This window comes from Athene noctua, chromosome 1 (genome assembly GCF_965140245.1).
Source record: "Athene noctua chromosome 1, bAthNoc1.hap1.1, whole genome shotgun sequence".
Lineage (NCBI taxonomy): Eukaryota > Metazoa > Chordata > Aves > Strigiformes > Strigidae > Athene > Athene noctua.
The window spans coordinates 73,027,708-73,043,405 of NC_134037.1; the positions used below are offsets into that span (position 1 = coordinate 73,027,708).

General features: G+C 40.8%; 1 protein-coding gene across 3 annotated transcripts in view; it reads right to left on the reverse strand.

Moving 5' to 3' along the window:
* Positions 1–299: 299 nt before the first annotated feature.
* The window catches only part of AKAP12 (A-kinase anchoring protein 12), a 31,285-nt gene continuing 15,886 nt past the window's right edge, over positions 300–15,698 (reverse strand). For all 3 annotated transcript variants that reach the window (XM_074896557.1, XM_074896558.1, XM_074896559.1), the window contains 3 exons: positions 6,336–10,144; positions 3,631–5,577; positions 300–2,983 (listed from right to left, as the gene is read on the reverse strand). In XM_074896557.1, the coding sequence (XP_074752658.1) occupies positions 2,975–2,983; positions 3,631–5,577; positions 6,336–10,144 (5,765 nt within the window). In that variant the 3' untranslated portion in view covers positions 300–2,974. The remainder of the gene's footprint in view (positions 2,984–3,630; positions 5,578–6,335; positions 10,145–15,698) is intronic.

Here is a 15,698-nt window from a genome sequence, read left to right on the forward strand (position 1 = left end):
ATTCTGGCTCACTACATATTTTTGTCTATCTTGAATTAACAGAGGCTTTTTTTCTTCACAGTCTTCTGAAATACCTTATTCTAATTACTTCTTCTGAAGTATGCATATTTTATAGAAACCTACAACCAAATCACAGTTTAATTCTGTAATTAGTTCCTTTAATGCACATCAAAAGCTGAACGTCAAAGACAACAACAAATGAATTGTCAGGAGCAAATCTAACTCTCGGAGGATGAAGCAACCATCAGAAAATAATTTTCAATAAGCAAGATGAAAAAAGCACCACATACACACATAAGAACAAATTTGTAGTTGTATTTTATTTAATCAATGAAAATCTACCTTAAAAACAAAATCAAATTTCATAACCCAGTACATTGGATTAGAGAAAGCTTCAAGCTTTTAAGCACAAGCCAGAAGTCACAGTCTCAAATTCATTTCGGAGGCCAAAGCAATATGCTGGAAGAAAATAGTATCTTTATGTGGAGGCATGCTCCTTGCACCATTAGCAAGCTTTTGGGTGCAGTAATTTTTTAGCTGTCAATTATAAGAAGCGGCCTTTGTATTTGTTTTATCGTTAAAAGTTTGTTGCATTGCTTCCCTAGGCCCTGGATTAATGGAGAAAACAGGCAAGTTAAAGCCTGTCCAATTACTACCAACAGACAATTTACATCGTGGTAAAGCTAGCTTTATTTAAATGAGGTTCAGACAAGAATTAACTTTACATATTATTAACAGCTTTGGAGCTACAAACATAAGAATTAGGATTACAGAGGTCATGCTATTGTTATGTTGTTTTACCTGCTGCAGTTATTGCAATATGGCTTAACGTACATAGGTATATAATTTGTACAAATTCAGCCAAGTTTGCACTTGTGAGGTCTTATTAAGAGCATGATGAACTTGCAAGACAACTTAAACCTGTGAAAACCAACCAAGGCTGTTGGAATTGCCCAAAGCTAAGGGGGAAAGCTGCCATCAGTGATGGACAGAGATAGACTGGACTGTTTGAAACCACATTGTTTGGCTTTCAATATTTAGATACTTTGCTCTGAGGTAAGGAAAAAAAAAAATCTTTTGATGCTTCCACGCAGGGCAGCACCAGATGGTGCAATCACACCAGTGCAATCAGTCACATTGCTTGCTGTCTATGCAGCCTCAAGGAGAAGCAAGCACCTCCCATAACGAGAGCATTTGTACACTAAAAGTTGACTTTAAAATAAATTACTATACAGGTAGGATAGTGAGCTGTAGTTCAACTTGACGGGCATCGGTTTCACAAAGTGTGATCTGTAACCTTCACTTTAGAAATCAGAGCTGAAAGTACTGACTTGTACCCCATGTTTGATTTTAATGTCAACAACAAAAGAGAGGGCCAACTCCTGTTGGGGACAGGTGTCCCTGGATTTTGGGTCTTGGCGATTCTTCTCGTCTTGCCGTCACTCTGCTCATTCAGATCTACAGCTGTTGTCAGTCCAATCCACCTTACATGAAGGTTTTTAAAATCTCAGCACCCCAAAGGTCTCATCAATTTTTCACAATCCACAACAGAATTAATCCCCAAGCCCTTACCCCCCTTCCTATGCTCCTCTCACAGAAGACAGGGAATTGATAAGGAGTGGGGAGGATTTCAGGAAATGCTGTGGTGGGAAAGAGGTTCATGTAGGGGTTGGGAGAGAAGGAAGCTTGTATGCAGGAAGGATGTTAGATAGTGTAGGTGTGGCAAAAGGCTTGGGGTTGGTTGGGGCAGTGACCAGAAATGAGCAGCAGACTCTGGAATAAGAAGGATGCAATTTGCGGGTTGTGGTACCACTGGGTGACGTTGCTACATGAGCAAGATGACAGGGAAATAGTAAGTCTGTAGGGGTTCTGAGAAACCAGGGAGGACTGCAAGTAGAAGTGAGTGGTAGATCTGACTCAGGTCAGGGCTCCCCTTTTGTCTTTAGATATACCATAGTTCTACATTAAAATCTGAACTGGGTTTAGGATATACATATAAATATTCAAAGCAAGACAGCCAAGTTTTTGAGCGATTTTACAAGGGGAAAATCCTGGAACAATAAATAGGAAGCTACATGTTATCAATTTCTGCTCCAATGGTATCAATTTCCTCTCTGGGCTACTCTACAAAATTCATTTAAGGGAACACCTAAATAGTACAGAAGTATCATAGCTCTACATTAAAATCAGAACTGGGTTTAAGACATACATATAAATATTCAACACATTACAGTCCAGTCCTGAGACCTGAAGTCTGGAACAACAGAAGAAGAAGGGTATTCTCAATCTCCTTTCAAGCTACACGGTAGAAGTAATTTCTGACTAAATCAGGCCTGCACAAATACAACTGAAGGACAGATAGAGATACCTGAATGGGACTGAAAGGCAGCAATCTTGAGCATCTTGCTCAAGAATTTGTGCGTAATCCAGTTCCTGCTGTTTGATAAAGACACATCTGCCACTCAGCCAGAAGTCTCTCATGTGTTCCCATCAGTCAGCCCTTCTCTTCCCCCTCACACACAAGTCAAGCAGCATCTACAGCCACTCGTAGGTCAAATCGAGGCAGCTACGGAAGATGTGGGGGGTGAGGAAGACTGCAGAGAGAAGGGAGGGGGATTCGGGGATGAGTGAAGGGATTCAAGGAGATGGGACAGACAGGACACACATTAAGTGAGGGAATGACAACTGTGGTACAAATTTTAGTGGTCTCTCCATTCATTCAGTTGTGTATCTCCAGTCTAAATGGTGTATTTTGGGCAGACGCAAATGACCTTCGAATGGAACAAACGTGTGGTTATAGCCAACATTAAAGGCATTGTTTTTTTTTAACAGAAATAACAAAAAAAGACGTGGTCTTCAGAAGAACACATGTTAACATCCGAGAATAAAGGGTAGTGAATAAAGCTCCTGGTTCTGTCGCAGGATTGTCAGTTGTTCTCTAGCACTGGCATCTCTCCAAATGCCACATGGATGCTTAGCACATCTGAAAGACAGACGACAGTTAAAAAAGCTTTATTAATGACAACTTACTCTCTCAAAAATATGTTATTTTCCCAAGCAGGTCTCAAAGATAGAGATAAAGGTCTCATGACTTAGTGAAGCAAGTGCAGTAAATATCCTAGGGAGAAACTGTGCCTATCATTTCCGATTCAGATTTCACTGAAGTGCAAAGAAATTTGGTACACAAAGCAATCCAGGTTTACCGCGGAAGGCAACACTCACATCCTTTAGGATTTTAAAAAGAGCGTTGTTAGAGAGGAAGAGTGTTTGCAGATTAACTCCCACACATTAAGCACGTGCCATATGAGTGCATATCTAGGAAAACTGGAAGCCACATTTTCTACCTCCCAGAAATATCACCCTAAACTACAGGCCAAGTCAAAGGCCATTAAATTGAGGGTAGCTGTACAGAGAAGAAACAACGTGTTGAGCAGTCAGCGAGACAGGCAGTAAAATGACAAGGATAAAAACCAACCAAACAACCCATATATCTGTGGTCTGTTGATTAAACTGTGGGGCGGCTGCCTTTCACCAGAATCAAAAAACAAAATTAAGAGACACAACAGTTTTAGAGACCTCCAAAACTATTTTTGAAAAATAAAGTAATTGTTGGCTAAAAATGCTACTTACATGCAAGGCCTCAGGAGCCACTGAGTTTGGACTTTGTGGACTATCACAAGACATTCCTTCTTGGCAGCTATCGTCCTCCCATATCTCTGTTTTCCCATCTTCCACTGGTGGGCGACATTGTTTTCCCTCATTTTCTCTGCATGTTGGCTGACCTGTATGCTGGTCTGGGATTTCCACAGTCTGCTCAATCTCTTTTTCCCTTAATTTTGGTGGGTGTATGTCTAGGGGGTCTTTGGTTGAATCTTCTGAAGTACTTAGTTCTAGTGCTGATCTCTGAAGTCTCACACTTTCCATTGAAACATCTTCAGGGCTAGTCACAATTGTTAAAGAACTCTGACTTTGTCCATCTTTCAGCATCTCAGAAGTTAACAGCATATCTTTTGTTTTTAATACAGTTGCATGAGTTTCTGCAGACTCTGTTAAGGCAGCAATTTTCTCTATTCCTGGTTGCTGGAGCTCTTGTTCTTTCCTCAATATATCTTCCTCTTTTACTGGAAGTTGATGATCCACCTGCATTCTTTCCAGAAGTTCATGGATATTTGTATCTGATGGGCTTTTCCCTATGGACTTAATGCGCTGCTCTGACTCAAAGGCAGCTGACTCTTCTGTTTCTACAAGTTTGTGAACAGCCGTCTGGATGGCATTTAATACAATTTTCGTACTCTGGGACTCTATAGTCACAGACTGGACAACATCCTTCTCAAATTCCATATGGGTGAGAGACAAGCTGTCGCTTAGAGGAAAACCATTTTGTTTGGGTTGCTCTGTACTCTGGGGCCTCTCTTGCTCCTCTGATATTCCATTCATGGAAGTAGGAGTCACTTGAGGCTCAGGTGCTTCTGCACTACTAAGCTCTGCAGTCTCGCAGCCTGAATAGTCAACAGTAGTAACTGGGACCCCTTCAGAAGCCGTTTGCTCTGGTGTGGTTGCCAAGGGCTGTACAGTTTTGGCTGTCATGTCTGTGGGCGTTACTGTTTCTGTGATGACATGCTCTTCAACTGCTGCAGCTGCTACAGGCACAGGCACTCTCAGAGCTTCCAAGCTTTCAGCATGTAGGAAGTCCGACTCAGAGCCTTCTTCTTGCACAGTTAAAACCTCTTGCTGGACAGCTGTTGAACATTCATCACCTTCCTGTTTTCCAGATTCAAATACTTCTTTGGGTCTTTCCAGTGATTGCTCATTTTTGTTTTTGTTATCTTCTTTCTGAAAGTCTTGACAGTTGGAGGTTTCTACAAGTTCTTGTTCTTTTTCCACAGCGTCTTCTTCAGCTAAGCTGCCTGGCGTTTCACATTTCTTAAGACTTATGTCAGTGAGGACAGCACTTCCATTTTCAGTGCTGTCTGGGCATGCTGATGCTAAATTAGATATGCTGTCTGCTTCAATCTGCATGGGAGCCTCAGTGACAGCGGTATTCTCCGAGTGTGTTTCAGTTTTGAGCATAGCATCTTCCATTTTGTCACTTGTGGTTTCATCACTCTGGGAGGGGGTTTCAGTTGTTTTTTCTCTGCATTGTGGCTCTAGGCACTGTGGCACAGAATCTTTTGCTGGAATGTCCCTGCCAGCCCCATCCCTCACACTCTGCTCAGCATCTGCAGCCGGTCCTGAAACATTTGTTTCCAAAGGAAGGGCAGAGGTTTTTACCTGATTCAGCAGTGGAACCTCAGCAACAGTGACTTCTGTGCTTTTTACTCCAAGCAGCACAGCATCGTCTTCCTCTTCCTCTCCCTGGGCAGATGCCCTGCTAGGACGCCCTTCAGTACAAGCTTGCTCTTTTGAGTCTAAGTCAGGAATTTCATCTTGTCTTTCAGGTTTCATGGGGACCACAGTGACAACTGCCTCTGTGCACTCTGATCTCGCAGTGAGGGTTTCACCCTCTCCTTGAAGCTGCAGAGGTTCTTCAGCTGTAAGCCCCAAGGAAGAGATTTCATCCTCTGTCTTGTCCCGCACCTGCGGAGAATTTCAACAGACCTGTTAAAAAGGGTACAAGCAGGGGGTGACGTTCTGGGTGAAAAAAGCAACAGAAAAAAATGACCAAAAGGAGGAGAGTTATGGGAAGAGTGTGAGGTGGTAACAGAGACTAGCGGGTCACCAAGATTCTAGCTTGTGTTCAATTTCTCAGGACACACAGCTCATTAAACAAAGGGTAGCCTAAAGCAAGGGGCAGCTAACACCACTTGAAACAAAGACAGGAAGATGGTGGGGAGGTAGGGAAGAAGGTAGGAACGCATCAGTCACAATAATTCCCACACATTTAAAACTGGAGATAGTGGTGTCATTTCATCTCTGCCCTTTGCAGAGGTACTACAACGGTATCTCTGCCTACAACTGAAGATACCATCCACTATGTATGGTGCCATACGGCTCACATATGTATGTTCATATACATCAAGTCACACTGTGCTGTGCAGGAGCCCTAATGGCAATTGTTTCAGCACCTGCGGATCTATGCACACCATCTCCTACTTCATTGCTGCAGGAACTGCATCCACCTCACTCTGCACACAAGCCTCAGTGGCTGCTGCTTCTGGACATCTGTGTGTGTGTGTGTGTGTCTCACCAGAAATTAACTTCAGTTGCCACAGGCTGCACAAGGAAGGTCCTTTATAGTAGTATGGCCACAACCTGGTTTTAAATTAGGTATAATATCTAACACATGCTGGTTTTTCTTTTGACAAATCAACCTTTGTGTTAGATGTAATACTCACTGCAGCCTGTACTTCCGGAATACATTCATCGCTCCTCTCCTCTACTGTCAGTTCTGGTATGGGCAATTTCTCTGGTTCTGAAGGCTCCTCCTTTACCAATCTCTCTTCCTTGGGAGTGACTGCTTTGATGCTGTGAAACTCTGTGTCATGCGATGAAGATTCCTCTGCTGTCCCCTCCACTTCAGATATTTCTTCATGGTCTTCTACAACTCCTTTTTCACATGCCTGCCGCTGGCTTTCATCTCTCAATACATCTACATTTTCACATCCTTCTGTGCTTTCTTTCACTGCAGCAGATATTTCACTTCTCTCTGAACTTTCATGTAGAACACCCTCTTCAACTCCGTTTTGGCCCTGAATGCTCCCTGCACTTCCCAGGGGCTGGAGGCCATCCTCCTTGTGTTCTCCTTTTTCCAAGGACTGTCCAAGCATAACAGTGTTCCCATCTTTAGCATCATCTTTCACTTCTGACTCAATGTCTTGTACTGTTGTAATTGTAGCTGCTGACCCGGTTCTTTCACTAACCAGCTGTGCTACATCTGCTAACTTTACTCTTTCAACAACTTCATGAAGAACTTTTTGCGTCTGTTTGTCTAATTCTTTCAAATTTTGTTCAGTGGCCTCTACTTCTTGTACAGGCGTAACTTCCTCTGTAGTATCTGGGGTTTCTAACAGCTGTGAAACAGCAGAAACCATCTCAGTTGTCTCCTCAGCACAGGACACTTCCATTGTTTCTTCAGTGCAGGAAGCTTCTGCCGTCTCCTCCAGAGCTGTCACTGCTTCTGAGGTTACCTCTAGCTCACTTGCTGTGGTGTCATCGCTTACATCCTTTCTCATCTCTGGCACTGTCTTAGCAGCTACCACTGCTTCTTCCACAGTAACATCCGATTCAAATGTTTTCTCAGTTTCTTTCTCTTCCTCTTCTTTTGCCTGCTCAATGCACTCTGTCAGAGCAGCAGATATCCAAGACGGTGACCTTTCTTCAATACTGGTAACCGCCCTTTCCCCTTCCACAACGGTAACAGTAACTGCATGTACCAGTCCCTCATGTGCTTGCTCAGCTCTTAGGGTCTCCTCTAACTTTTCTGCTCTCTCCTTCTCTGAAGTTTCTTCTCTCATCGCTTCAGCATCTTTCGCTTGTTGGGCTTCAATTTTCTCCTGCTCTGCTGCTTCGTATTCAGATAAAGGAACAACAGCAGGAATATCTGAATCTTCTTCAGTTGCTTCTGCCATGTCTTCTCTTGCTTGTTTAAGATGAGTTGGTTCTGGCTTTCCATCTGACTTTTTTTTCCTACGCCCAGGTATCAGTTTTCTAAATGGAACCCATGATTCATCTTTTCCAGGCTCACCATCCGATGTTGAATGCTCAAGGCTAGATCCCACAACAGAGTCTTCAGCTCTCTCTTCCATTCTGGTTTTGGATCTCCTTCTTGGAGTGACTAACCTTTTAAATGATTCCCATGTTGAAATACCTTCCCCTTCAGATGGGCTCCCAGCTTGTTCTGGGGAAGAATTCCCTGGTCCTTGATCGCTCTCCTGAGAACTAGTAATCATTGCATCTGTTGCCATTTCTTTGTTCTGTCCAGACTCTTCTAATTTTTGGCTTTCTTGACCAAGCTTATGTTCAGTTTCTTCATCAGATGATGATGATTTCCTTGCTCTTTTCTTTGAGGAACCTACACATATAAAAGCTTCCCACGACACAGAAGTGTCAACCTTTTTTTTGGGCTCTTCTGTGGTTTTCTCTGGTTTCTGGTCCATCCCATTTTCTTTTAATTCTCCCTGGTTTTCATCCATAGTATTTTCAGTTGCAGACGCTGCAACACTCTTTGTCTTATCAATTTCTTCTTCTTTATCACTTTCAGAAGGTCTTCTGACACGCTTCTTGGGAGTCACCATCTTTTTAAATGATGCCCAGGGGGTAACGCTTTCTCTTTTGCGCTCCACATCTGAAATTGCAGCATCTTCATTTTCAGTGACCTGCATTCCATCTACACATTTCTCCAAAGAAGGAATTTCATTCATCTCCTCAGGAGAAGAAGCAGAACTCTCCCCTTTTTGCTCCTCTGGGCTATCGGGGGAATCTGATAAGTGCTGAATTGGTTCACCATGTTCCCCTAACTTAGATTCTTCTCTTTTGACTTTATGCTTCTTTCCAGACAGTTTTTTTAATCCAGTACCTGTAAAGAGTTTCTTTAAAGGGCTGCCTTGCAGTTTATTTTTTTCTTGAGAAGACAGCAGTTCAACTTCATTTGTGATACCTTCCGGAGGTCTCTTTCCAGCTGCCTCTTCAGTAGTTACTTCTGTGATTATTTCGTCTGGTTTGATAGTATCAGTCTTAACTATGCTAGTTTTTCCCTGTAATCCTTCATCAGTGGGTTTGAGTGACTGTTGATCATCCTCTCTGTCAACTGAACATTCAGAAGTAGAAAAGGACTTCAATCCAGGAGCACTCAGTATCAGTTTTGTCTCACGTTCTTTGCTTTCTTTCTTCTCTGTGACTGTATCCGGAGCTTCTCCTTGGGTGATGTCTTCTACTGTGGGTGACATTTTCAATTCTGCTTCCTCTGGTTTTTCATCAAATGTTTCTTTCTCTGGTGGAGCACATTTATTTCCTTCTCTTCCTTCAGATTTTTTAAGCTGTTCACCAGAGGTGTCCGTGGCCAAAGATCCTGCTTCAAGTCTCTCTTCAGAGGATATTTCAGTTCTGTCATCTATTTCACATTTCTCTGATGACTCCAGTTTTTCTCCCACGGGTCGGACTTCTGAGGATGTTTTCAATTCTCCATTCACAATGTCAGCAACAACAGGTACCACTGAGATGGTCTTTAGTGGTTTCTCTGTCTGCTCACTTTCTTTTTCTCCTTCTTCAGTTTTTACCTCCTTTTCACCAAGATCATCTGAGACTTCCACCAGTTTCCTTTCATGATCATCCTCAGCTTTTTTCTCCTTCGCGCTTTCTTTAACAACTGCTGCTGTTACATCCTCTTTTTGATCCTGCTCATCGTGCTTGATGAGCTCTTCCTTCCCACTTGCTTCAGCTCCTATGTCTGCCACTATCCTTTTTGACTCCTGTTTTTCATCTTCACTTTGCTCCTTCTCATGCTCTTCAATAGTTACTTCTGTCACCTTCCTCTCCTCGTCTTGTTCCTCAAACTCAGATTTCTCCTCCTTTTCACGGGTTTCAGCTATTAACGTTGCCCCCTCTTTTTCTTGCCCATCTTCTTTAGGAGGAGACTGTACGTCATCTTCTTTAGGCTTCCTAAAACTCTTCTTTTTTCTAAATCCAGTCCATCCCTGAGTAAAAAATTTTCTTAATGGCGATGCACTATCAGTGGCTAAGGCAGCTGACTGAGAACAAATCTCATTTGCTTCTGGTGTTTCAGGAGATTCATCTTCTGTTTTTTCATTTTTCAGTGTGTCTTTGGCATTGTCTTCTGCAGAGAGTGCATCCTCAGGCATCGTTATTTCTTCTGAGCTGACTTCTTTTTGATCACCAGCTCCTTCAGGGACTTGTGTTTCCTTTTTTACAGTAAGCAGTTGAACTGGTTCGGATTTTCCTGTCTTTTCCTTCTTCACTGTGAATCTGAACCCAACAAATTTAAAAACCTTTTTAAAACCCAGATCATACGACTGTGGCTCGGATGCATGGTCTTCTGCATCTTCTTCCAAAGATGGCGACTGCTCAACTGTATGAGCATCCTCCTTCTCAGCATCTACACCGTCCATGGTGCTTGAGTCAGACGGACTTGCCTCCGTAGTTTCAGTGTCTTCTTTCAAATTTACACTGGAATGTTCTGTTTGTCCAACTGTAAACAACAACAACAACAACCACCAGTTAGTTCCCTTCTCAATTTCATGTTGTATTATACCATTATATAAATATATATAACTTTTAAAATGTATTTTTCTTCATTTTCATCAAACCTGCTTAAACATACTTGTTTTATTATCTGCGTGCCTCTTCTGTGCGCTACTATTAATTTTTTTTAATGACTAGTTTTTGTTCTAAGATTACCAGAATTCCTTTCCTTCCTCGTATCATTGTATGGGTCTTTACGAAGTTTATTTGCAAATGTACCTCTCCAGTTTATAGTCTCCCATTCTCTTTCCTTCTTTTGCAGGTCTTTTTGTGGGGTTTTTGTGTTTTTTTGTTGTTTTTCTACTTCAAGGCAAACTTATGTGAGAAAAAAAATTATTTCTATCCTATCATTACTCAAAGAATATACAGAAGTCATGTAATTATTCCTGAAGCAAAGCTCCATATACTTTCCGTGCAGAGAGTGACCTCCGAGAGAAAAAAAAGAAACCAAACCAAAAACCTGTGCTGACCTAAAATGATGACAAGAAAAAAAAAAAAAAAGCTGAATTTACAGCTCTATCTCAAAAGAATAGTAAGATTTGAAAATGCTCATGGGAAATTTCCTGTTTTTCTGAAAATCTGTAACCCCCAAAACAGTTAACATTACAACACACTTGTTTTAAACACCATGAATCTTGGAACTCTCCCATACATCACACTGCATTACCCCTATTGCCAGGCAGAAACCTCATCTACAGCAATTCCACATCGCTTAAAATTAACGAGGTTGATACCTATACAAGCAGGTAAAATCCTACCCTCCACTGCTCACAAGTCTGTGTTTGCATTATTTCTTTCTTGAGCACCTATTGAGTTTTTCCTTCAGGACACTGACAACCACCCTCTCAGTCTTGCTGGGACAATTTAAGTATTATTGCTCCCTCTGGCTGTGAGCTGCCTAAATTCACAGACTGGCAGATAAATTAAACCCCCTCAAATGCAGCAGTTAAGAAGCCAGCACACATCCAGTTCAGAGCCTGAAACTGCAAGCTCCCCAAGCCCCAAATAAGTAACTTTGGAGGAATAAGGTAGAAAGGAACAAGGACACCAAGCCTTTAAGTTCTGCCATTTAAACACAAAACAAGAGCAGGTAAAACTGCTGTTGCCTATAATGACAGTTTTAGTAACAGTAATAAGCATGTGATGAACAGGATAATATGTGAAAATAAAATCTATGTCACGTTCAAGACACCAAAAGATTCTTGGGCTTGGATACCGCCAGGATTTCAGTTTAATGTTCTTGACCCTTTATTCTGAGCATCCATCAAAAGTGCAAGGCCATGAGGGAGTGTACTCTTCTCTCTGACCAAACTTGTTGGAAAATGGAATATACAAATGTTGATAAGATGAATATAAAAATAATTCAACAGAAACATCCTGGGAGAAGGCATGGCCCCTTTCTTTTAAGCTACACATGTGCTACTTCAGTGCCCAAAGGCACACAGGAGAACACTTTCAAAAGTACATGTGTCACTGAATTCCCCAAAAAGTGATTTAGTTTTTATTTGATCGATCTTTAAGTTGGATCTAACTCTGCAGTTGGCCCTGCTTTGTGCAGGGGCTGGGCTACCTGACCTCCAGGAGTTCCTTCCAGTTTATTTGATTCTGCTTGCCTATGTCCCCCCTTTGGGCAGAGCTGCATCTTCATGAACGCACAGACAACGCAGTCTAGGTAAGGCTGAAACATAACTAAATAATAAGCTAAATCTACAAGTATACTGGCTTCTAATAGCTATGTAGAGGACAAACTACATTTATATTCACTATCAGCAGCCTACTGGTGGTTGTTTCTCAGTCGACAGAAGCAAAGCTTTATGTTTTTCCATTTATCTAATGGTTCAAAATTATTTAATTGTTAACTGCTAGATCACTTAAAAGTCTGACCTCTGGTAACACCCTAACTCCCTGAACATTTTAAAACAGAGATGTTCAAACTGAGTAATTTGTGATGGAGCAGGATAAGAACAAACAGACATTTTTTCTGAAGAAGTCAGAATTATTACTGCATTGTAATACACCTCTTGCAAACACCAGAACACTCCACGAACAAAAACAACTCGCTGTGAGAACACCTCAGGCTGTGGCAGGGTGGGGAAGGGAAATAAGACTGTAAGCACAGCTAGAAGCAGCAATAACACATTTGAACTCGCTTTTCATTTTAAGATGGTTACCAAAGAAAAAACAATGTGCTTATTTTATTAATATTTTGTGACTCATATGAATCAAATATTATGCAGCTGTATGCTGACACTATACAAGGATAAAGCCAAGGAACCATTTTTGTATCTATATTCATTTACTCCTAGGTCCAGAAATAAATTCCTTGTCATTTCCATCAAGCTATGTAATTTAATAGAAAGCTTATTATGGCTTAATGGGAATTCACAAAGTTAGAGGCATTTTTTCAAACACTGGGGTACATATCACATATAATTATTTAGTAACAGGTACTTTAATATATTCCTCAGTTTGTCTTCACTAAAAGTGATTTTTCTGGCTGAACACTGATCATTTAATGCTAAATAAAAATTTGTTCATGAGCAAGCCCTCTTAACACCTCTGGTAGAAACAAGGTCTACAGAGTCTCCCTTCTGTTCTTCCTCAGTCCTGCTATAACAACAATGTATTTACCCTTAGACATACAGAAATCTCCATCTCCATCTGACATGACTTAGATAAAGGTAGAACAAAAACTGGGGCTGACAGCTAGTGGGGAATGCCAGGCCTAAGTGGGAAAGACCAGACGAAGGAAAGCAGCAAGAGCAGAGGAGAGGTCAAAAGGCACTCATGAGTCATTGCAGGCAACTGGTGGGCAGCTAGAGACACAGCTTTCTAAGGGTTCCCCTTTCCTCTTGCAAACACTCCCTGGGAATGCATTTTGAATATCCTGAGGTTTCAAAAAAATTATTAAAAGTTTATAGTTGCAGTTGAAGATGCATTCCCTTTTTTATTTATTCCTAGAACACAAATTTAGCGTTCAAGAGGAGTTCCAAGGTTTTACAGGTAAACAGGATTACTGTAAGAGAGGAAGGATAAAGGATATGAATGAACGAATTAATGAGGTATTCTGTTTCCAAAGTGGGAGATAGGATGTAAGACTAGCGTATAAAGGCAACTCATCATATTTATGATAAGCATTCAAAGGATTTTTGCTTATTCTATTCATAAAATGATGTGTTCGTAACACCCCAAGATAAAGGCTATGTCTCTGTAAAATGCTTTGCAGGTGAAAAGAGCTGAGTAACCATTACAAAATCTGCAGGTATGAGTATGTATTAAGATAGCAAATGCAATCATAAAAATAGAGAACACAGTTTAGAGGCACTGCGATAAGCTTTTAAACTGTTAAATCAGTAATCAGGTCTTCCTTGTGAGTCCAGCAAACATGCTACCTTGCAATACTTCACTGAATAAATTGTCAAAGGGAAAACTAACAAAAAAATACTGACTGAACACATACTTTTAATACCAATCTGAGAAGCTTTAACTATGCTACACACGTCACACTTCCATCACTCCATCACAGCACAAGGTGGGTATACTTCTAGAGTTAATCCAAGCACTATACCTTTATTCCACAACAAAAAGCATTTAACCTGTTCAGAAGGTACTTCATCCCCAAAGTAACAAAGAGCTTGGATGTCAGCTGTTAAGTGACCTCCTGTTGTTACTCCCGGTCTCTCCCCGTCTACTTCTTTCACGTTTAAATCCCTGAAAGAGTCTTTTAAACTGACGTTCTGGTGCCCTTCCTCAGCATTTGAGGAGAGAGATGCCATTCAGAAAATTTGCCTGCATGCCACCAGGAGGCTGCCACTGTTGTGTGACAAGCCTGCAGTGCAATATATATATCCAAACTGTACTTTCACAAGATATACCCCAAAGAGCATTTTATATCCAGTGAGGCACAAAAGAAACAGAAGACTCGAGAAGTCAGCTCTACACACTGAACTTTATATTTAGCAGTCGGATTCTTTAATGACATTTTTATTAATTACATTCTTGTTACCCAAACATTGTTAGTGCACTTCTGAATGCAAAGCAAACTGTGAGTAATTCCACTTGGAAAGGTTTGGAATTTATTTACACAAGGTACTGTTGTTCACAGTACTGCAGCATGTCACTACCACAGGTATTCTGGCAAGACAACTAGCACTTTCTGAATTAATTCACTGAATTTGAAAGCATCTTTAAGAAACACAGGAGAGCCTCTTCAAAACACCTACCAGAAAAAAATAAATTTAAAAAAAAATATCTAGTAAAACACCACTATGAATACAATTTCTTTAGGTCTGTCCTGAGCAGGGCTTCACTTCGCCAGTTATGTGCTAGTCAAGGAGAACAATGCAATAAAAATATATCCAGAGGCAGCGATAAATATCAAAGGTGATATCATAAAATTGATCCACTTTGCTATTTAAATCCACTGTGGCTAAGAACTAATGCTGAAATTCTATTTAACTGCTTATGTACCAGTTAAGCTTTCAAACATTTTTAATTGAATCAAGGTGTTGCTTGTGTTTTAATAATTACAAGTGTTTTGTTTTATTCTGAAAGAAACATATGAGATTTGGGAATCAAAAGTGCTTGATTTCACAATTTATTAGTAGTTAGTCTGTGGTAAGAATTTATTTCTGTTTTATCAGAAGTATACTGATCAGATGTTGGAAAATTCATATTTTGAGAATGATTGAATTCCTGTCTCACCCATTAAAAATGAAATTAATAAATAAAACTTCTGTTTTAGTAGGCTGATAGACACCCTTGGCACTGTAACTTAATTGCTCCCACCATCTCACCTGTCTCTAGAAGTGAAAATGTGTTTCTCCCCTGGTAGTTGCCAGAGTTTTTTTTAAAAAAAAAAAGCACTCTGACTGCAAGAGTTAAATCCACAGCACTTCATGTGCTCGCAGTCAACCATGTCAACATCTGGAGCTGGTTGACTTTTCCCCCTAAGGATTTGCAGCACGGCGCTGGATTTTTTCCATGAATTCCCTACATTCTCAATCTCTCAGATGGATGTCACACACACCCAGCGCCCGCCTCACAAACTCCACTGGCCACTGAAAGGCTCCAGAGGACTTTATGCTGTTTTCATTTATTCAGTGTTTAAGTATTTAGGGCCAAATCATGCTTTCGGTACACAATACTCTCCGTAGGTTTGCATGAGCGTAAATGACTGCTGAAGCCATAAGGTCAAAGGGGTATTTTACAATCATTTGCCTCCACTGTATCTAGATTTGCTATGAACATGACTTGTAAAAATACACCTACTGCTCTAAAACTCACATGACACTGAAACAGAAGGGAATTTAAAAAAAAAAAAATTTGAACTGGGTGTCCATGATATACCAAGCCTTATTTGTTAAATGCAATCTTCCCTCAGCTGCACAATTCTCTAATTATTGTAAGAAACATTTAAAGTCAAGAAAGGGTAAAAACTGATAAGGATCGAGAAGAAGTAATTACAAAACAAAACACAGTTTGAAATTACAGTATCTATG